General features: G+C 67.2%; 2 protein-coding genes across 2 annotated transcripts in view; both read right to left on the minus strand.

Moving 5' to 3' along the window:
• Window positions 1-7,013, minus strand: EHD2 (EH domain containing 2). The gene is made up of 5 exons (XM_080608680.1): window positions 5,961-7,013; window positions 5,224-5,321; window positions 2,495-2,907; window positions 650-814; window positions 1-572 (listed from the first exon to the last, which is right to left on the minus strand). Exons 1-5 carry the CDS (start codon window positions 6,356-6,358, stop codon window positions 30-32), a joined length of 1,617 nt encoding a protein of 538 aa, XP_080464806.1. The 5' UTR covers window positions 6,359-7,013; the 3' UTR covers window positions 1-29.
• The window catches only part of BICRA (BRD4 interacting chromatin remodeling complex associated protein), a 26,346-nt gene continuing 12,346 nt past the window's right edge, over window positions 6,486-20,485 (minus strand). The window contains 11 exon segments of the mRNA XM_080608674.1: window positions 6,486-11,655; window positions 11,657-11,703; window positions 11,705-12,072; window positions 12,404-12,506; window positions 14,715-14,809; window positions 15,271-15,419; window positions 15,604-15,665; window positions 16,131-16,256; window positions 16,753-16,880; window positions 17,210-17,390; window positions 18,046-18,624. Coding sequence (XP_080464800.1) covers window positions 10,872-11,655; window positions 11,657-11,703; window positions 11,705-12,072; window positions 12,404-12,506; window positions 14,715-14,809; window positions 15,271-15,419; window positions 15,604-15,665; window positions 16,131-16,256; window positions 16,753-16,880; window positions 17,210-17,390; window positions 18,046-18,624 — 2,622 coding nt within the window. The 3' untranslated portion in view covers window positions 6,486-10,871.

Raw genomic sequence — 20,485 nt, forward strand, 5'->3', positions numbered from 1 at the left:
CGCGTGGCCGCCTCTCCCTTTATTCCCCGCTACTCGGCCGAGCCCTTCTGGCGCCGCTTGGAGGGGGGCACGAGGGAGCGGGGCAGGTCGGCCGGCAGCCCGCGGCCCTCCAGCTTGGCGCCGATGAGGTGCCCGGCCAGCGCGAACTCCTCGGCGTCCAGCATGCCGTCGCGGTCCACGTCGCTCAGCTGCCAGATGCGGCCCAGCACGGAGCTGGGCAGCTTGCTGCTCACCATCCAGCCCCGCGCCTGCCGCCCGCTCAGCTTCCCCCCCAGCGGCGCCAGCCCGTAGAAGATCTCGTCGTACTTGGCCTTGTCCTTCGTCACCACCCACTCGTCGCCTTCCTCCCCGGCCTCCTCCTCCTCCTCCCCGAGGGCTCCCTCCACGAAGGGGCCCTGCCGGGTGCCCTCGAAGGCCCCCCCCTGCACGCCCACCTCGGGCGCCTCCAGCTCCTCCTGCCGCAGCAGCGGCATCAGCGCCGCGATGTCGCGGGTCAGCAGCTCGTCCAGCGCCTCCAGCATCCGCGGCTTCAGCGACGGGAAGCGGGCGAAGTCGTGCACCAGCAGCTGCTCCTGGAGGGGGGTGGGGGGTTAACATCCCGTCCTGAACCCACCCCCTGGGACCCCCTCGTGTCCCCCCCGGCACCCACCTGCATCCTGGCGCAGTCGGGGAAGTCCCCCGGGGGGATGTGGTGCTCCAGCTGGATGCGGGCGAAGATGACGGGCAGCTTGGCGATGAGCTGCTTCTTCTTGTTGTCCTTGCCGAAGACGGACGGCATCTCCTTCTTCAGGTGGCTGATGATGTGCGCGTGCACCTGCGGGAGGGAGGGGGCGCCGATCGCACCGGGGGGCGCGGGGGGACCCGGGGGGGCTGTTGTGGGGCAGGGGGCGGCGCGGCCACGGCATGGCCATGGCACGGCCACGGCACGGCGAGGACAGCCCAGGAGCAGTGGGAACGTGGGCACGGAGATCCCCCACAGCCCCGCTGGGACCCTCAGTGGGAGAGCGAGACCCCCAATCCCAGTCTCAATCCCAATGCCAGTCCCAATCCCAGTCCCAGTCGCAGTCCCAATACACACCCCATTCCCAGTCCCAGTCCCATTCCCAGTCCCAATCCCTATCCTGATCTCAGTCCCAGTCCCAGCCCTAGTCCTGATCCCAGTCCCCATTCCAATCCCAGTCCCAGTCCCATTTCCAGTCCCAGTCCCAACCCAATCCCAATCCCAGTCCCAGTCCCGATCCTGATCCCAGTCCCAGTCCTAGTCCTGATCCCAGTCCCGATTCCAATCCCAGTCCCAGTCCCATTTCCAGTCCCAGTCCCAACCCCCATCCCAATCCCAGTCCCAGTCCCGATCCTGATCCCAGTCCCAATCCCCATCCCAGTCCCAGTCCCAATCCCAACCCCAATCCCAGTCCCAATCCCAATGCCAGTCCCAATCCCAGTCCCAGTCCCAGTCCCAATCCCTATCCTGATCTCAGTCCCAGTCCCAGTCCTAGTCCTGATCCCAGTCCCCATTCCAATCCCAGTCCCAGTCCCATTTCCAGTCCCAGTCCCAACCCAATCCCAATCCCAGTCCCAGTCCCGATCCTGATCCCAGTCGCAGTCCTAGTCCTGATCCCAGTCCCGATTCCAATCCCAGTCCCAGTCCCATTTCCAGTCCCAGTCCCAACCCCAATCCCACTCCCAGTCCCAATCCCCATCCCAATTCCAGTCCCAGTCCTGATCCTGATCCCAGTCCCAATCCCCATCCCAGTCCCAGTCCCAATCCCAACCCCAATCCCAGTCCCAATCCCAATGCCAGTCCCAATCCCAGTCCCAGTCCCAGTCCCAATCCTGATCTCAGTCCCAGTCCCAGTCCTAGTCCTGATCCCAGTCCCGATTCCAATCCCAGTCCCAGTCCCATTTCCAGTCCCAGTCCCAATCCCAATCCCAGTCCCAGTCCCAATCCCAATCCCAACCCCAATCCCAGTCCCCATCCCGACCCCATTCCCACCCCACCCCATCCCGTCCCTGCGTGCTCAGTGCCGCTGGCCGCGGCCCCGGCCGGATGCGGCGCACAAAGAGCCGCGGCCGCAGGTGGCCGGAAGAGATAAGGCCGGGCCGGGGGGCGGGGGGGGGGGGCAGAAGGGAGACGGGGAAAATCGCCAGCTCCCCCCCTCCACCCCCCCACCCCCCAGCATCTGCCTTCACCCCCGTGCCCCCCCCAACCCCTAAAGCAGCCCCAAAATCCTGGGGGGCACGGCAGTGAGGAGGGGCTGGCGGGGGCTGGCTGGGGAGCGGGGGCGGCCGCGTTGATCGTCCCAGGCCATGTTAATTATCCCGGGCCGCGTTGATTATCCCGCAATTAGCGCGGCGGAAGGGCTCAGCCTCGCGGGAAGCCCGTAACGAGGAAGCCAGGCACAGGATGCGGCCGGGATGGCGGCGGGAGGGTGGCCAGGACCCCCCCCCCCACCCCCCCCCCCCGCCCCAACCCGAGCCCCCTCGCGGCGCTCACCCTAACGAGGCGCGCTCGCTTGACGAGGTCGTTGAGCTTCCTCAGGGCCGAGTTTCGGGGCAGGTTCTGGATGTCCCGGAACAAGTCCTGCTCCTCCAGCTCGAAGAGCTGCCGGTTGTCGGCGATGAGCAGCGGCTCGGACCAGAAGGAGCCGATGAAGACGCGCAGCACCTCGGGGGTGTTGAACACCTTCCCCAGGGACCACATGAGCGCCCCGTAGACGCGCATCAGCTGCTGCGTCTCCACCATGTCGGCCTTGTTCAGGACCACCCGGATCTTGTCCTCGTTGCCCTTGAGGGCTCGGATGGCCTCGGAGAACTCGTCCGAGATCTCCAGCTTGTGGGCGTCGAAGAGGAGGATGATGAGGTCCACGCGCTCGGCGAACCACTGCAGCACGGCCGGGAAGTCGTAGCCTAGGGGGATTGAGGGGAGACGGCGAGTTGGGGGTCCCCCCCCCCGGTGCCCGTGGGGTTGGGGACACCGGGAAATGGGGCGCTGATGGGCGGGGTGCGAACGGCCCGGCCGCTGCCCCCCAGGGGGGTCTGCGGGGAGGGGAGCCCGGCCCAGCTGCGGCCCCAATCCCTAACCCCAACCCTAACCCTAAACATTAACCCTGGCCCCGATCCTAAACCCCAAACTGAAACCCAGCCCCAACACCAAACCCTAACCCTAAACACAACCCCGACCCTAAACCCTAAATTTAACCCTGACCCTAAACCCAACCCCAACGCCAATCCCTAACCCTAAACAGAACCCCGACCCTAAACCCTAAATTTAACCCTGACCCTGAACTTAGTCCTGACCCTAAACTCAACCCCAGTGCGAATCCCTGACCCTAAACTCAACCCCAACGCCAAACCCTGACCCTAAACTCAACCCCGACCCTAAACACAACCCCGACCCTAAACCCTAAATTTAACCCTGACCCTAAACTCAACCCCAACGCCAAACCCTGACCCTAAACTCAACCCCGACCCTAAACACAACCCCAACCCTAAACCCTAAATTTAACCCTGACCCTAAACTCAACCCCAGCGCCAACCCCTAACCCTAAATACAACCCCAACCCTAAACCCTAAATTAAACCCTGACCCTAAACTCAGCCCTAACCCCACCCACGACATCCCACCTTGGGGGGGATCCTGCGGTGGGGGGGGTTCCTGCAATGGGGGGGTCCAGCTATGTTTTTTTTCGCATGGGGTTTCGCATGGACGCCCGATGAGACCCCCCCCCAGACCCCCCCCAGCAGGATCCCTCCTCGCCCCCACGCAGCGTCCCCATGGGGCGCAGGGGACACTGGGGTGCGCCCGTGCCCCCCGTACCCCCCGTGCCCTCCGCCAGCGCCCGGCCCCCGCTGCCCCCCCCGGAACCCCCCCAAGCTGCCAAATCCTGCAAAAATCACCAAAAAAGGAAACGCGGCGGGTCCTGGGAACGGGCTCGCGTCCCCACCCCGACCCCGATCCCGACCCCGACCCCGATCCCGTCCCCCCCCCGTGTGCCCCCCCCGCTTTGTGCCCCCCCCCGCCCCCCCCCGTGCATTCCGCAGGGGGGAGCGCCCGGGAAGGGCCGGCAGCGAGGAAGCGGCTGCAGGAATTTGGCCTCGGCCCCATCCAGCCCAACCCGGCCCCCCCCCAGGACCCCCCCCCGCGGCCCCCATGGGACAAATTTCAGCCTCCCGGTCCGGGGGGGTCCCCTCCGGCCAAGCCCCCCCCCGCCCCCCCCGTCCCCATCAGCCCTTCCAGCGGGGCCGCTGCCAGGGCTCTTGGCAGGGGCCGAGGATTTCGGGGTGGGGAAGGAAGGGGGGGGGCCTGGGGGGGGGTGCGGGGGGGGCACAGCCTCCGCCGTGGGGCAGCAGCGATGGAAAATTGGTGGCAGCACAAGGCCCCCCCCCCAAAAAAAAAACCCACCCCCCCAGCACTTTCCATGTCCGGAAGGGGGGGCGCGGATGCCCCCAACCCCATGGGCCCCCCCCGGTGCTGTTTTTTTTTTGGGGGGGGGGGGGAGCCCCCCCCGGTCCCTGCACCACCCCTGGGCGCTGCCGCCCTTGGCAGCGCTCGCTGGGCACCACCCTTGGCACCCGGTGCCTTTCGCAACCCCCCCGGCCCCCCCCCGGAGCTTCGCCTCCTCCCCCCCCCCGCCCAACACCCCTTTTTTTGTGTGCCCCCCCCCCCCCGGCACCCCAATTAGCTGCGCTCCCCCCCCATTAGCACCCTGCTTCACCCCCCCCAGCACCCCAATTTATCCCCCCCCCTTAGCACCCTGCTACGCTTTGGTGCCCCCCCCGCTCGACACCCCAATCCGTTCACCCCCCCCAGCACCCCAATTAACGTCACCCCCCCTTGGAGCACTAATTACCCCCCCCATTAACGCCCTGCTACTTACCCCCCCCTTAGCACCCTAATTAACTCCCCCCCGTTAGCACCCTGCTACGCTCCCCCCGTGCACCCCAATTACCTTCACCCCCCCCTTTACGCCCTAATTAACTTCCTCCCCATTAGCGCCCCAATTAATTAACTGCCCCCCCCTTTGCCCCCCCGCGTGCTGCCCCCTGTGCCCCCCCCTTTTCTCCCCCCCCAGCCCCCAACTTCACACACCCTGCCGTGTCCTGTCCCCCCTTCCCCACACTTTTCTCGCCCCCCCCATATTTTTCCTATCCCCCCCCCCGGATTTTTCCTGCCCCCCCTTGTATTTTATTGCCCCCCCCCCCATTTTATTGCCCCCCCCCGTACCGCGGCAGACGCGCTGCTTGGCCCCCGAGAGGATGCCGGGGGTGTCGATGAGGCTGATGCTCTCCAGCACCTGGTTGGGCAGGTGGGCGCACATAAACCTGGGGGGGGGGGGGGGGGGGGGGACACGGTAATTTTTTTTGGGGGGGGGGCACCTTAATTCCCCCCCCCCGCTGCTGCCCACGGGTCTGACGCCGTCTTTCCGAGGCGGCCCCCGGGGGGGGGCTGGCGCTGGGACAGGAGCTGGGGCTGCATTCCTGAGGCCTCGCTCATCCCCCCCCCGGGCCCCCCCCCCCGTGTGAGAAGCGGGGGGAGCCCCCAGCAAAACGGGGGGGGGGGCACCGTGGGAACCCCCCCCCCCCGGGGTGCGGAACCCGGCCCCCCGGCCGAGCGCTGGGCGGCTTCGTGGCCTCGATTCGGAAAAGCAGCCCCGAAACCTTGGGGGGGGGGGATGATTTCGCGTCCCCCCCCCCTCCAAAAAAAAAAAAATATTAAAAAACGGGGAAAATAACGGAAAGTTTGGGCAGGAGCCCCCCCCCCCCAGGAAAAAGGGGAAAAGAGGAATTGGGGAGCGAGGGAACGGGTTCGGGGGGGGCCGTGCGGAGCGGCTCCGGCGCGCGAGCGAGGTTGCAGCTGCGGGGCGACGTCGGTGGGGATCCCCGGGGGGGGGTTAGGGGGGGAAGCCCCCGGGGGGGGGGGGATTTTTTGGGGGGGGGGGGCGGTGTCCCCGCGGTCCTCACCGGTTGAGGAAGGTGTTCCCGAAGGGGTTGAGCTTGCGGAAGGGCTTGTCGGGGTCGACGATGAGCGCGTTGCCCGGCGTGATGCCCTCGGTGTCGCCGTGCATGATGGCCACGAAGGAGTCGGTGGTGGGCTCGGGCCCCACGCGGCTGCCGGGGACGTCGCTCTCCAGCAGGTAGCGGATGAAGGTGGTCTTGCCGGTGGAGTACTGCCCGGCCACCAGCACCATGGGCTTCGTCTCGAAGTCGGCGGCCTCCAGCGCGGGCGAGTGGAAGTCGTGGAAGCGGTAGAACTCCTCCACGGGCAGCAGCTTGGCGCGGTAGAGGCGGCGGAGCCCCTCGGTGACCGTGCGCACCACCTCGGGGCTCCGCTTCTCCTGGCGCCGCAGCCAGCTGAACATCGGGGTGGGTTGGGGGGGGGGGGGAACGGGGGGCCGGGGGGGGGCACACACGGGGCGCGCGCCCCGCTCGACGCCGCCGCCGGGGGATGCGCGCCGCGGGGACCCCCGCCCGGGGAAGGGGGGCGGCTTTCGGGGCTCTACGGCGAGGATTTCGGGGGACCCCTCCCGGGGAGCGGGCGGAGGGGATGGAGAGGCCCCCTCCCCCCAAAAAATGGAAGGCGGGGGGGGGGAAACGCGGCCCCCTCCCCCAGAATCGAAAGCGGGGGGAAGGAGCGGCCCCCTCCCCAAAAATCGTAAGGCGGGGGGAGTGAGGGTCCCCCTCCCCAAGAATCGAAGGCGGGGGGGGGAAAAGCGGCCCCCTCCCCAAAAATCAAAAGTGGGGGGGAAGGAGAGGCCCCCTCCCCAAAAATCAAAGCCGGGGGGGTGCCCGGTCCCCTCCCCGAAGCCCTCCCGGGGGTCCCGCCGAGCGTCTGGGCCGCGGCCAGGAGGCGTCGGGGAGAAAAGTGCCCGGGGGGGGGGGTGTGGGAGGAGGGGGGGGGGCCGGGCGAAGGCATCGCCATAAATTAGCGGGGCGAAGGAGGGGGCCGAGCTTGAGGCCGAGCCATAAAAACGGGGGGGGGGGGGGGGAAAAAAAAATAAAAAAATAATGAAAAAAATAAACACGGCGACGAGGCGGGGCCGGGAGGAGGGCGGCGTTCCTTTCCGGACCGCGCCGGACGCCGAGGGCCCCCCCCCGGACCCCCCGGCGCTTCCCCTGCTGGAAACGGGGAGCTGGGGGGGGTCACCCCAAAATGAGGGGGGGCTGGAGTTAGAGGGGGTCACCCCGAAACAAGGAGGAGGGACCGGATTTAAGGGGGAGTCACCCCAAAAGGAGGAGAGACGGGATTTAGGGGGGATTCACCCCAAAACGAGGAGGGTCTGGAGTTAGGGGGATTCACCCCAAAGATGGTCCAGATTTAGAGGGATTCACCCCAAAACGAGGAGGATCTGGAGTTAGGGGGATTCACCCCGAAAGGAGGAGGGACTGGAGTTAGGAGGGGTCACCCCAAAACGAGGTGAGTCCAGATTTAGAAGGATTCACCCCAAAACGAGGATCTGGAGTTAGGGGGGGGATTCACCCAAACCAAGGAGAGTCCAGATTTAGAGGGATTCACCCCAAAACGAGGAGGGTCTGGAATTAGGGGGATTCACCCCAAAGAGGGTCCAGATTTAGAGGGATTCACCCCAAAACGAGGAGGACGGGTTGTTAGGGGGGATTCACCCCAAAACGAGGAGGGAGGGGATTTAAGGGGGATTCACCCCAAAACGAGGAGGGAGGGGATTTAAGGGGGATTCACCCCAAAACGAGGAGGGAGGGATTTAAGGGGGATTCACCCCAAAACGAGGAGGGAGGGGATTTAAGGGGGATTCACCCCAAAACGAGGAGGGAGGGGATTTAAGGGGGATTCACCCCAAAACGAGGAGGGAGGGGATTTAAGGGGGATTCACCCCAAAACGAGGAGGGAGGGGATTTAAGGGGGATTCACCCCAAAACGAGGAGGGCCCCAACTTAGCGGAACCGGCCCCGAAAACGCCGAGGGAAGAAGCAGAGCGCGAGGCGGGCGCGGTTTTTAAAAAGAAGAGCGCTTTAATTTACACAGAAGTACTAAATGTACATAATTCTTTAAAAAACTCGGTATGCACAATAAATACAGTACAAAATTATTTTATAGTACTATATTTCGTTTCCGACGGTGACCGCGGTCACCGGTACCGGCGGGCGGGACGGGGACGGGCTCGGGGGGCGCCGGGGGCTTCTCCCCCCGCCGCTGCCTGCCCTGCGCCGGCGGAGCCGGGGGTTTGGGGCGTTTTGGGGGATTTTACCTGGTTTTGGGGAGTAACGGCGCGGGGGGGGACGGCGGCGAGGCCCCGGGGCAGGAAGCGGCCGCCCCCGGCCCCGCCGAGAGGATTTTTTCCTGGGAAATTTGGAAATTTGGGAGGTGGAGGGGACGGGAGCCCTGCTGCGGCGGGGAGGGAGCCGGCGCAGAACGGCCTTTTTGGTGAAAAAAAAGGGGGATTTGGGGTTCTTCGCCGGCTCCGGCTCGCGGGGGAAGGAAAAAGAACGAGCTACCGGTCCCAACCCGCGCTTCCTTCTCGGTTTTTAAAAAAAAAAAGAAAAAAAAAGAGAGACACTAAACGAAACCCAAACAATTTAATATACATTTTTATATATATATACGTATATATAAAAAAGAAAACGCCAAATATTTTCGCCTGGGAAGCGTCGTCCCTTATTGCTACCCAGCCGCGCGGCGGCTTCGCCCCGCTCGCGGCGCCCGAGGACCAGAAATCGAGAGAATTCCAAGAAAAATTCCCTTGGAGCAGCCCTGCCCTCTCCGTGCGGGGGGGGATTACAAAAAATAAAATAAAAAAGGGGGGAAAAAAGCGCAAAAAAAATAAAAAAAAAAGGTCAGAGCGAGGCGCGGGCACGCGGAGCAACCCCGCGAGCGGGTGGAAACGCGCGCCGGAAGAAAAGCCTCAACTGTTTTGGGGAGATTCCTCCCTTTTTGGCGATTCCGCGGCGCGGGGAATTCTCCTCGCCCCCCCCCCCCCGCGGGTTTCGGGGGCGCACGGACGCTTTAAGGCCTCTTTCGGGGACGAAACGAGAAGAAAAGGGAGCGGGGGGCCAGAGCCGTGCCGGCTCCCGACCGGGCCGAATACATGAAAGCGGGGGTTTTTGGCCCAAAAAGCCGCCCGCCGCCGGAGCCTTGACGCTTTCGGGACGGGCTTCGGGCACCGAGGGGCCGGGACGGAGCCGCCCGCGGGGAGCGACGGCGCTGGCGGCCCGGCCGGGTCCCAGGCCCGGCGCCGCAGATTTATGGGTTCTTCTCGGAAAAGAGAGGAAAGAAGAAAAAAAAAAATAAAATAAAAAATAAAAAAAATAAGGGGGGAAAAGCGCAGGCGGGCGGCGCTCCAGGGAGCGGCTGGCGCGGCTCCAGCGGACGTGCAGGGCCGGCCCCGTCCCGCCGCCAGGAGCCCGAGCGGGGCCGGGGCACGCGAGGCTGCCGCTTTTTTTTCCATTTTCTTTCTTTTTTCCCTTTTCCCGGTGAAATCCCCCCGAACAAGGCCTAACCGCCCTCCTCCCCGCGGTTTCTGGTGCTCCCTCGCCGCCGGGCGCCGCGCAGAGGCTCCTTTCACGGCACGGGGCCGGGATCCAGAAAATCCCTCGCGGGCGACGCCGCCGGGGCTCGGCCGCGTCTCCTCCCCGCGCCGCCGGGCGACCGAGCCCCGGGGGGCTCCCGCTTCCCGCCCCCCCCCCCCAAATTAATTCATCTGACCCCAAAAACTCGGGCTCCTGGCGCGGCGAGGGCGACGCGGGGGGGACGGAAAGCGGGGCGAGGAGCGGGTAAGGCATGGAGGGAGCGGGCAGGGCGCGGCGCGGCGAGGGCGCGCGCGGTTTCACGGCGGTTCCCCCGCGACTCGTGGCACTTTGCAGCGGCGTCTGGCGAAGGTTCGGCCTCAGGCACAGTGATCGGGCTCCCGCGAGAGGGCACAAACCGGAGCAGGAGGTGGGGGGGGGGAAAAACGACGAAAAGCCACGAGAAGAGGGTTCGGAAACCCGCGCCGATGGGCGAAGCCGATCGAGGCCGGGGGCGGACGGAGCCGGCGCCCGGCGCGGCCCCGGGCACGAGGAGGAGCGGGGCGAGGAGCACGGGGGGCGAGGGGGGGGACGCGCCCGCCCGAGCACTTGGTGAGAGCCGGGGGGAAATCCCCCCCCTTTGCCGCGGGAGGCCGCCGAGGAGAAAACCACGGCGGAGGCGCCGCGGCCGCTCCGAATTCGCCGCTGCCCCGTGGCGACGCCGCGGCTCCGCGCCCCGCCGGCCGCCCCCGTTTGCACCCGCGGGTGCGGCGTCGGCCTCGCGCCGGTTCGCTGTAAACTTTCCCCCCGTGAGTAGTGTTTGCGTCCCCCGTCTCGCCTTCTCGCTTCGCCCCGGCCGGCCGGCGAGGGTCCAAAAGCCCGCGGGGGATGCGGAAATAACTTAGAGGAGGGGCGCCCAATTTCGCCTTGGGGGGGGAGGGCAGCGACTGCAGAGTCCTCTTTGGCCTCCCGCTGGTTCGACTCAGAGCCTGCTCCACGGGGAAGGCGGCCGGGGTGGGGGGTAGGGGGGGCGGGGGTAGGGGGGGGGAAGAGAAAATAGAGCGATGGATGCGGTAGTCAGATTAGCCATTTGTTACAGAATCTAAATTACACAGCCAACAACACCTACGGGCCCCGCCAGTCCGCCCCCCGCGCTCGGCCGCTCCGCACTTGCCGTTGACGTCGCCGAGGCGAGCGGCGTAGCTCCGGCCCCGGCGCGTGCGCTCCGACAGCCGGGCCCCGTCCTATAAACACCGGGAAGCGCCGGCGGGGCGCCCTCCGCTCCCCGCGGCCGGGACGATGGGGGGGAGGCTCCGGGGGGGCAGCCCCGGCGCTGCCCCGCACGAGCTCCTGCGTGGGTCCTCGCTCGCCGCCCCGCTCCCGCTCCGCTCGCTGTTATCTGTTCAACGTCCTCGCTCCAAGGCCGCCGTTGTGACTGGGGGCAAGGTACGTGTCCGTGCGGTGGACGGGCGAGGAGAAGGGGGAGGAGGAGGAGTTGTAGGAGGAGGAGGGCGTCCGGGTGCTCTGGCCCCCAGTCTGAGGTTGCTGCAGGTTGAGGATGCTGTCGATGGCGCTCTGTAGGTGCTCGTTGAGGGAGTCGTCCTGGGGGCTGTCGCTGGAGAAGCTGGCGTTGTCCACGTCGAAGGACTCCGACTTCCTGCGCTTGGCCGGCGGCAGCGGCACCTCCCAGGTGAGTTCCGAGCCCGCGCCGTGGTCGGGGGGCTCCGTTTTGATCATCCCGCGGTAGAACTCATCCTCCACCTCGGCGAGCTCCTTCATAAGGCCACTGGTCGAGTCGTCGCTCTTCTGCGGGGCGGCGCCGTCCTGCAGCACGAGGGAGCGGGCGTCGCTCCTGCTGAAGAAGAGGAGCTTGGAGCTCTCCTCCGGCCGGCTCTTCTCCGCCGCCGCCGCCGCCGCGGGGGCCTTGTGCGAGGTGATGACGCTCCGCGAGCCGTCCTCCTGCTTCACCACCGGGGCGCCGGGCACCTTGTCGGCTTTGGGGGCGCCGCCCTTGGGGCAGGCGGCGGCGGGCTTCTCGGCCACGAAGGCGTCCACGTTCTCGCGGTAGGTCTTGCGGAGGGGGAGCCGGCAGTAGGTGACGGCGGGTTTCTTCTCGGCGGGGGCCGGGGCGATGTGCTCCACCGTGCCGTTCATCTGCGAGGCGGCGGCGGCGGGGGGGCGCGTGCTGCTCGGCCGTTTTGATCACCCTGCAGACGGGCGGCGGGGGGCGGCGGCGGCGGCTGGTGCACGGGGTCGAGGGCGGTGTTGTGCACCACCTTGCTGAGGCCGGCCTCCTGCTTGATCTTCAGCTTGAGGCCGATGCGGCTGCGCGCCTCGTACGTCTTGATCGGGGGCTTGCTCCTCGAGGGCAGGGCGTCCTCGTCGCCGTCCAGCGCCGGGGAGGCTTTGGCCCAGGTGACGGACGGCGAGCCGCCGCTGTGCTTGATGACCAGCTTGGTGGGGTTGATCTGCGTGGCCGTCTGCGCCGCCGGCGCCTTGGGGTTCTCGGAGGCGGGCGCGGCGCCGGAGGCGGAGGCCAGGGCCGCCGAGGAGGAGAGGCTCTGCGAGCGGGACGACGACGAGGAGACGTACTCGTCTGGAAGGGAAGCACCGCGGGGCAGGCGTTAGCGCGAGCACCGCCACCCGCCGGGGAAACACCGCGGCGGCGGAGCCCCAGGGCAGGGGCTCAGAGCCCCGCCGAGCCCCCGGGGGCCGGCGGGACGTGCCGGCACGGCAGCCACCCGCGGCACCGCAGCCACCCGCGGCACCGCAGCCACCCCCGGCACCGCAGCCAGCCCCGGCACCGCTCCTGCCCTTCACGGCCGGCTGCGGAAGCGCCGTGTCTGGCCTCTGAAGAGGCAGGAAAGGATCAAAAAGGCAGGGGGTTATCGGCGGCGGGCAGACAGGAGGAGGAGCGCGTTCCCAACCTGGTTTCTCCTTGGCCAGTTGTTTATCCAGCGCGAGCATGGTCTTCTCTTCCTGGATAAACATGCGGTCGATCATCACCATCTCCGCCGAAGGGCTGACTCTCTGCGGAGGGGAACGTGGGGAGAGGGGAAGAAGGGGAGAAGGAAAGGGGAGAAGGAAAGGGGAGAAGGAAAGGGGAGAAGGAAAGGGGAGAAGGAAAGGGGAGAAGGAAAGGGGAGAAGGAAAGGGGAGAAGGAAAGGGGAGAAGGAAAGGGGAGAAGGAAAGGGGAGAAGGAAAGGGGAGAAGGAAAGGGGAGAAGGAAAGGGGAGAAGGAAAGGGGAGAAGGAAAGGGGAGAAGGAAAGGGGAGAAGGAAAGGGGAGAAGGAAAGGGGAGAAAGAAAGGGGAGAAAGAAAGGGGAGAAAGAAAGGGGAGAAGGAAAGGGGAGAAGGAAAGGGGAGAAGGAAAGGGGAGAAAGGGGAGGGGGGGACACGTCAGAGGCTGGGGCTGGACACGAGGCCGCGAGGCCACGGCCCCGATCCCTGCGGGACAGGAGCTGAGGTGAGGGCGAGCTGCCTCGACACGCTGCCCCGCGCCGCTCCCATCCCATCCAACCGGAGCACGAGAGCGGCCCGGCGCGGGGAAAGCGGAGCACGAGAGCAGCCCGGCACGGGGAAAGCGGAGCACGAGAGCAGCCCGGCGCGGGGAAAGCGGAGCATGAGAGCCGCCCGGCGCGGGGAAAGCAGAGCACGAGAGCCGCCCGGCGCGGGGAAAGCAGAGCACGAGAGCCGCCCGGCGCGGGGAAAGCAGAGCACGAGAGCAGCCCGGCGCGGGGAAAGCAGAGCACGAGAGCAGCCCGGCGCGGGGAAAGCGGAGCACGAGAGCAGCCCGGCGCGGGGAAAGCGGAGCACGAGAGCAGCCCGGCGCGGGGAAAGCGGAGCACGAGAGCAGCCCGGCGCGGGGAAAGCGGAGCACGAGAGCAGCCCGGCGCGGGGAAAGCGGAGCACGAGAGCAGCCCGGCGCGGGGAAAGCGGAGCACGAGAGCAGCCCGGCGCGGGGAAAGCGGAGCACGAGAGCCGCCCGGCGCGGGGAAAGCGGAGCACGAGAGCCGCCCGGCGCGGGGAAAGCAGAGCACGAGAGCCGCCCGGCGCGGGGAAAGCAGAGCACGAGAGCCGCCCGGCGCGGGGAAAGCAGAGCACGAGAGCCGCCCGGCGCGGGGAAAGCAGAGCACGAGAGCAGCCCGGCGCGGGGAAAGCAGAGCACGAGAGCAGCCCGGCGCGGGGAAAGCGGAGCACGAGAGCAGCCCGGCGCGGGGAAAGCAGAGCACGAGAGCAGCCCGGCGCGGGGAAAGCGGAGCACGAGAGCAGCCCGGCGCGGGGAAAGCGGAGCACGAGAGCAGCCCGGCGTGGGGAAAGCGGATCAGGAGAGCAGTCTGGCGTGGGGAAAGCGGAGCACGAGAGCAGCCCAGCGTGGGGAAACCGGATCAGGAGAGCAGTCTGGCGCGGGGAAAGCGGAGCACGAGAGCAGCCCGGCGCGGGGAAGCGGAGCACGAGAGCAGCCCGGCGCGGGGAAGCAGAGCACGAGAGCAGCCCGGCATGGGGAAACCGGATCAGGAGAGCAGCCCGGCGCGGGGAAAGCGGAGCACGAGAGCAGCCCGGCATGGGGAAACCGGATCAGGAGAGCAGCCCGGCGCGGGGAAAGCGGAGCATGAGAGCAGCCCGGCGCGGGGAAAGCGGAGCACGAGAGCAGTCTGGCGCGGGGAAAGCGGAGCACGAGAGCAGCCCGGCGCGGGGAAGCGGAGCACGAGAGCAGCCCGGCGCGGGGAAGCAGAGCACGAGAGCAGCCCGGCATGGGGAAACCGGATCAGGAGAGCAGCCCGGCGCGGGGAAAGCGGAGCACGAGAGCAGCCTGGCATGGGGAAACCGGATCAGGAGAGCAGCCCGGCGCGGGGAAAGCGGAGCATGAGAGCAGCCCGGCGCGGGGAAAGCGGAGCATGAGAGCAGTCTGGCGCGGGGAAAGCGGAGCACGAGAGCAGGCCGGCGCGGGGAAAGCGGAGCACGAGAGCAGGCCGGCGCGGGGAAAGCGGAGCACAAGAGCAGCCCGGCGCGGGGAAAGCGGAGCACAAGAGTGGCCCGGCGCGGGGAAAGCGGAGCACGAGAGCGGCCCGGCGCGGGGAAAGCGGAGCACGAGAGCGGCCCGGCGCGGGGAAAGCGGAGCACGAGAGCCGCCCGGCGCGGGGAAAAGCGGAGCATGAGAGCGGCCCGGTGCGGGGAAAGCGGAGCAGCCCAGTGTGGACAGATCACCGGGTCCGTTTGCAGACCTGCAGCCTTACCCGGGACTCCTCCAGCAGCAGCAGGCGGTATTTGTTCAGCATCGCTTGCGTGCGCTTCAGCAGCTGGGCAGACACCACCTCGAACTCCTCGTCCACTGCGGGCGGAAGGAGAGGGAGGGACGCTGTGGGGGGCCTCGGGCGGCAGCGCGAGCTCTCGCTCCGAGCTGGTACCAACGGACCGAGGGCTCCGGGCTCTTCCGGAAAACACCCCGAGGAGCCCCCGGACACGGGATCCCCCGTCCCCCAGCGACCCCAGGGACCCCGCAGCACCCCCAAAGTCCTGCTCCAGCGGTCTCTCAGAGCACGCTGCGAGCAAACTCCCCCAGCGGAGCTTGGAAGAGGTTCAGGTCAAAGCCCCGGCGACGTCAGACACGCTGCCCCGGGAACGCGTGCTTTTCCGGAGCGGCGGCATCGCTGCCTTTTCCTTTTTTTTGGTTCTAAAAACAACCCGCGTGCCTTTTTTTTTTTTTTTCCAGCTTTTTTTAAAGCCGTCCTGGCCACGCCGTGACGCCCCCGGCGAGCCGGGGCGTTTCGGCAGCCCCCCCGCAGAACTCACCCTTCCTGTAGTCTTGAGCGGAGGGCAGCATCCCCTGGTAGACGTGGTAGGGCAGGAGCCGCTGCAGCGCGTCCTCGAAGGAGCGGAACGAGGTCTTGTAGTCGGGGTGCAGCACCGCCCCCTGATGCTTGTGCAGCTGCTCCAGGAAGCTGGAAAGGAAGGGAGAGGAGCCCAGCTGCCGCGGAGCTCCTGCCGCGGCCACGAACCGCGCAGGGCTCCCGCGGGAAGCCCCTTTTTTGGGCTGCAAATTCACCGATTCGCCCCAGCGCAGCCCGATGCGAGGGGTTTTGGTCGTCGTCCCCCCCCACCCCCGGCTCCCCCCCGCGCACTCACCAGGCCTCCTTGCTGGGCTGTAGTGTGGGAGGTTTCTTCAGGCTCCCGAGCTTGCTGTCATACTTGGGGGGGGGGGAAAGAAAGAACAGCGGTGAGAGGAGCACGCGGCCGCCGCGCCGGGCTTACTCCCCGCAGACGTAGGGACTGGGGGGGGAGCCCTCCGGCCGGGGGAATCCCCCCCCCTTTGGGGGATTTCAGGACCCGGAGCGAGGCCGGGAAGGCCGGCGGCTGCTCTAGGGGGGCAGGGACGAGGTGAGGTGGGTTAGGGCTGGGGGACGGAGCAAGAGATCGGGGGGCTCAGGCAGGGGAACGGCGCAAGGAGGAGATCGGGGGTCTCAGGCACGGGGAACGGAGCAAGAGATCGGGGGGCTCGGGCACGGAGACCCCCCCCCCAGGTGGCCTAAGGGGTCCTCTCCGGGGTCCCCACGCGAACAGGGTGAAGAAACAACCCGCGGACACGGCTCCCCTCTGAGGAACAGCTCGGCGGCCACCGGTCCCCCCCCGAGGAGCGTCCCCCGAGCCCTCACCAGCGGCGGGGTCTGCACGGGGACCGAGGGCACGAGCTGCGGGAGCCCCTTCCCCACCACCTGGATCTGCAGGGGGCCTTTGCCGAGGTTCAGGCCCGAGACGGAGCTGATCACTCCGGGCTTCGCCTGCAGAAGATAGGGGAAAAAAAAAACAAAAAAAAAAAACAAAAAAAAACTTAGTTTGGGGTCCCGAACCCCCCCCGCGTCGCAGCTCCTCGACCTCTGATGCACGGCGAGAAGCCGGTGGCTGGTGGAAGAGCTTTTCCCTCTCCGCTCTGGTGTAAACGCCCCGGTTTAAAACCCCTTTCTGCACAAAAACAGGGTTGTTTTAATCTGTGCTTCCAGCAACCCGCTCCAAGGGCCGTGCCGTCCCCCGAAACCATCGCTAAGGCACCAATTCTCCCCGGAGCGGGGACGAAGCCCAAAGGTTTTGCTGGTCGGGCACCATCCGTGAGGACCAGACGCAAATAAAAAGGGGGAAAAAACCCCTCTGGGATTTTAATTCCTCCCCCTCCTGATAAAACGCGACGGCCGAGGGGAGCGCCAGCAGGTTCGTTTGCCCCGAAACCGGAAAACTTCCGAGCGAAATGGGAAAGGGTGGAAAAACGGAAACTTCTCTCACCTGAACGGGCTGCTGGATGGCGAGGGGCGCTCCCGGCTTCCCCTGGCCCGCGGCCCCTTTCCCGGCGGGGATCGGCGTGGGGGCGCTGGGGAAGGATTTGCTCTCGGCGGGCGCTGGGGCGGCGATACCTGGCGGCACGGGACAGGCGGGGGGGGGTCACCTGCACGCCCCCACAAGGGCCCCGCCGGCACGCCTCGTCCCCGAGGGCCGAGCTGCACCCGCGGCGCTGGAAAACTTCTCCCAAAGCCACCCAAAGCCCCCAGGGGTCGTGGGGATGGCCCCAACCCAAATAATCCCGGGCTGGGGGAGGGCTAAAATGAAAGGATCTCGCTCCGCTCGCCCAGCGCCGGCTTCGCGGCGTGGCTGCGAGCGCGGCGCCAGCACCGATCCCGCTTCTCCTCGGGGCCCGCGGCGCCGTAAGCGCGAGGGGGGGAGCGGCGTGGAGGGCGTCACCAACCTGCGGCGGGCGGCGGGCCGGCGGCGGGCGCGTGGCTGTGCGCGGGGGCTGGCGTGGTCGTCACCGTCACCCCCTGGCTGCTGACCAGCACGGAGGAGGGCTGGCCGCTGAACTGGCCCAGCGCCGGGGCGGCCTGGCTGGAGGGGGGCTGCTTCGCCTGCAGGATGATCCCCTGCGGCACCTGCGGGGCGAGAGGCGGGCGTGAGCGGTGGGCAGGTGCTCCGCAACCGGCCACGGGGCTGGGGAGCGGGGTCTGCGCGCGCCGCGCCGCTCCTGCCCCGCGCCGCGGAGCTCGGGGAGGGCCGGGATGGGTCCAAGCGCCTCCGCCGTGCGCCCTCCTGGGGGGGAAGCGCCCCAAAGCGAGGCGCAGCCCGATAAAGCCGCGCTCGCTGCCCTCTCGGCTCCCTCCTTGCCCCCTGTTCTCGTCGCCACGCTGAGTTTCCCAAACCTTTTTCCACGCCCTTCGTTAGGAAGGGAGGCCCTGCCCTCGTCGGTCGCCGCTAACGAGGGCCCCGCGGCCCCAGCCCGGCCTCTCCCCCGGCGCAGACGCCTTCCCTCCTCCCGGTCCCGTCCCGAGGCACCGCGCACACCCGCAGCGCCGCCGCCGTCGCGTGCCCGCGGCACCACGGCGCCCGAGGGAGCGCTGCACCGACCGAGCGCCCCGAGCCCCGCAGGAGCCGCCGGCCCCGAGCGCCGCAGCCGCCGGCGGGGAGAGCCAAAAGCTCGGCCGCGAGCGCCCGCCCGGGGTCTTTCGGTCGGGGTCTCGCCCGCGGCGCCCTACGCCGAAGCCCTACACCGAGCGGAAGAGCCCCGAGGCCTCGGCGGTCCTTAGTTACCTGCTGGAACCTGTCCAGTATTTGCTTCTGCTGAGGAGCGGGGTTTGGGACGGCCGCGAGGGTTGGGAATTGGCTCGGCACCAGCTGAAAGCTCCTCTGCGGCTCTGCGGTTAGGTGGAGGGCCGGGGTCGGGGTCGGGGGCTTGCCGGGCCCCTGCGGGGGGAACTGGAGCTGGAAGTGGGGCGAGTGGGAGTGGGGGGCGTCGGGCGGCGCGGCCGGGGGCTGCCCCTCGCAGGGCGGCTGGAAGGGGGCCGGCGGCTGGGAGGGCGGGCGCAGCGGGGGCAGCGGCGGCGCGGGGCCGAGCGGGTTCTGGATCACGTAGAGCCCCGGCAGCGGCGCCTGCGGGGTGCAGGAGCGGGCGAGCGGCTCGGAGGGGGGCCGCGGCTGCGAGGGGGGCCGCGAGTGGGGCCGCGAGGGGGGCCGGGAGAGGGGCTGGGGCTGCGAGGGCGGCCGGGCGGCGTGCGGGGACGGCATTTGCGGGAGGTGGGCGGGCTGGAGCTGCGGGCTGTCCCCCAGGGGAGGATGAGGTAGCGAGTGGGACGGGGAGGCTCCAGGGAGCTTCTGCTGCCCTGCGGGTAACTGAAACAGAGAAGGAAAGAGCAAGAAGTTAGTCGCAGCTCCCGGCGCAGGGGCCGGCCGCTCTGAAAGCGCCTCGGCCCCGCGGGGTCGCCCCGCGGCCCCTTCCCTCCTCCGGCGCCGTCCCCACGCTGAGCCGGGGGGCGCCGAGCGGGGGGAGCCAGGGGGGGCAGCGTCCCCCCAGCCCCTAATTCCTTCCCAGGGCACCGCTCGGCCGCGTCCTGCCCTCGGCGGCGTCAACGCCACGCTCGCGGCGGGCTTTGGGGCAGCCAACGCCAGCCCCGTTAATTAACGGGGATGTTAACGGGACGCCCCGTTAATTAACGGGGATGTTAACGGGACGCCCCGTTAATTAACGGGGATGTTAACGGGATGTCCCGTTAATTAACGGGGATGGCCCTGGACCGCTCAGCTCAGCCCTCCGGCGACCAGCCCCGTTGCAGCGCGGGTGCCCCTGCGGAGCCACAGGGGATGAGGAGGACGAGGAGGAGGAGGAGGATGAGGAAGGAAGGGAGCTGGAGGCAGGCTCTGAAGGGCAGGAGGAGCAGCGCGAGCGGCCGGCGGGGTTAGTGGGGACCCGGAGGCGAGCAAGCGGGAAGAGCGGAGCTGGGAGAGGGGACGGAAGGACGGATGAGGGGACGCCTCCGGCCCCCGAGCCGCGCGCCGCCGCCGGGCCCTTCCTCCGTGCCGCCGCGGGTCCGGCGGGGAAAGCCGGGGCGGGGGAGACGAGACGGGAGCGGAGCCAAACGCCCGGAGCCTTCTCCTCGAGCGCGCGCCGCGTGCCGCGGCCTCCCGCCGCGCGCCATTGCTGCCCCCGAGGCCGGCGGCGCCGATCCGGCACGCTGCGCGCCCCGGCCGCGCCAGGAGCTGGGGGGGGAAGGGGCAGCGGCGCGGGGGGGAGGCCGGAGCAGGCGGCGGGAGGCTTGGGGCGCCGGCGGCTACGCCGCAGACGGGCAGAGGCACCGGTGGGTGCGGTGATGCCGGGGAGCGACTCGCGGCGCCCTCGGGCCGCGTCTGGCTGTGGCATTAACGTGTGGCCGCGATCGTCACCGGCACACCGCCATCGTCACCGACACACCGCAATTCGTCATCACAAACTGGTATTTGTCACCAAAAAAACGTGATTTGTCACCAAAAAAACGTGATTTGTCACCACCAAACCACAACTTGTCACCCAACCGCGATCGTCACCAACAGCCCGCGATCCCTCGCCAGCAAACCACGGTTTGTCGCCGATAAACTGCCACTCGTCACCGACAACCTGCGATTTTCCACCGACAAAGCCTTTTGTCACCAACGCCCCACGACGTGTCACCAATAAACGGTGCGCTACCACTAACGGACCCCAACTCGTCACCAACAAGCCGCCATTTGTCACCGATAAACTGCTACTATTCGCCAAAAAGCCACCATTTGTCACCGACACACCGCCGTTTGTCACTGACAAGCCACGATTTGTCGCCAACGAACCGTGATTTTTCACCAATAAACTCTTATTTGTCACCAACAAGCCACCATTTGTCACCAACAAGCCACCATTTGTCACCCAAAATGGTGATTTTTCACCAATAAACCCTTATTTTTCACCAACAAACTGCCATTTAGCACCAACAAGCCATGATTTGTCACCAAAAACGGTGATTTCTCACCAACAAACCGTGATTTTTCACCAATAAACCCTTATTTTTCACCAACAAACCGCCATTTGGCACCAACAAGCCATAATTTGTCACCAAAAACAGTGATTTCTCACCAACAAACCGTGATTTTTCACCAACAAACCCTTATTTTTCACCAACAAACTGCCGTTTGGAACCAACAAGCCACGATTTGTCACCCAAAATGGTGATTTTTCACCAATAAA

This window comes from Anser brachyrhynchus (genome assembly GCF_964034855.1).
Source record: "Anser brachyrhynchus genome assembly, contig: SCAFFOLD_370, whole genome shotgun sequence".
NCBI lineage: Eukaryota > Metazoa > Chordata > Aves > Anseriformes > Anatidae > Anser > Anser brachyrhynchus.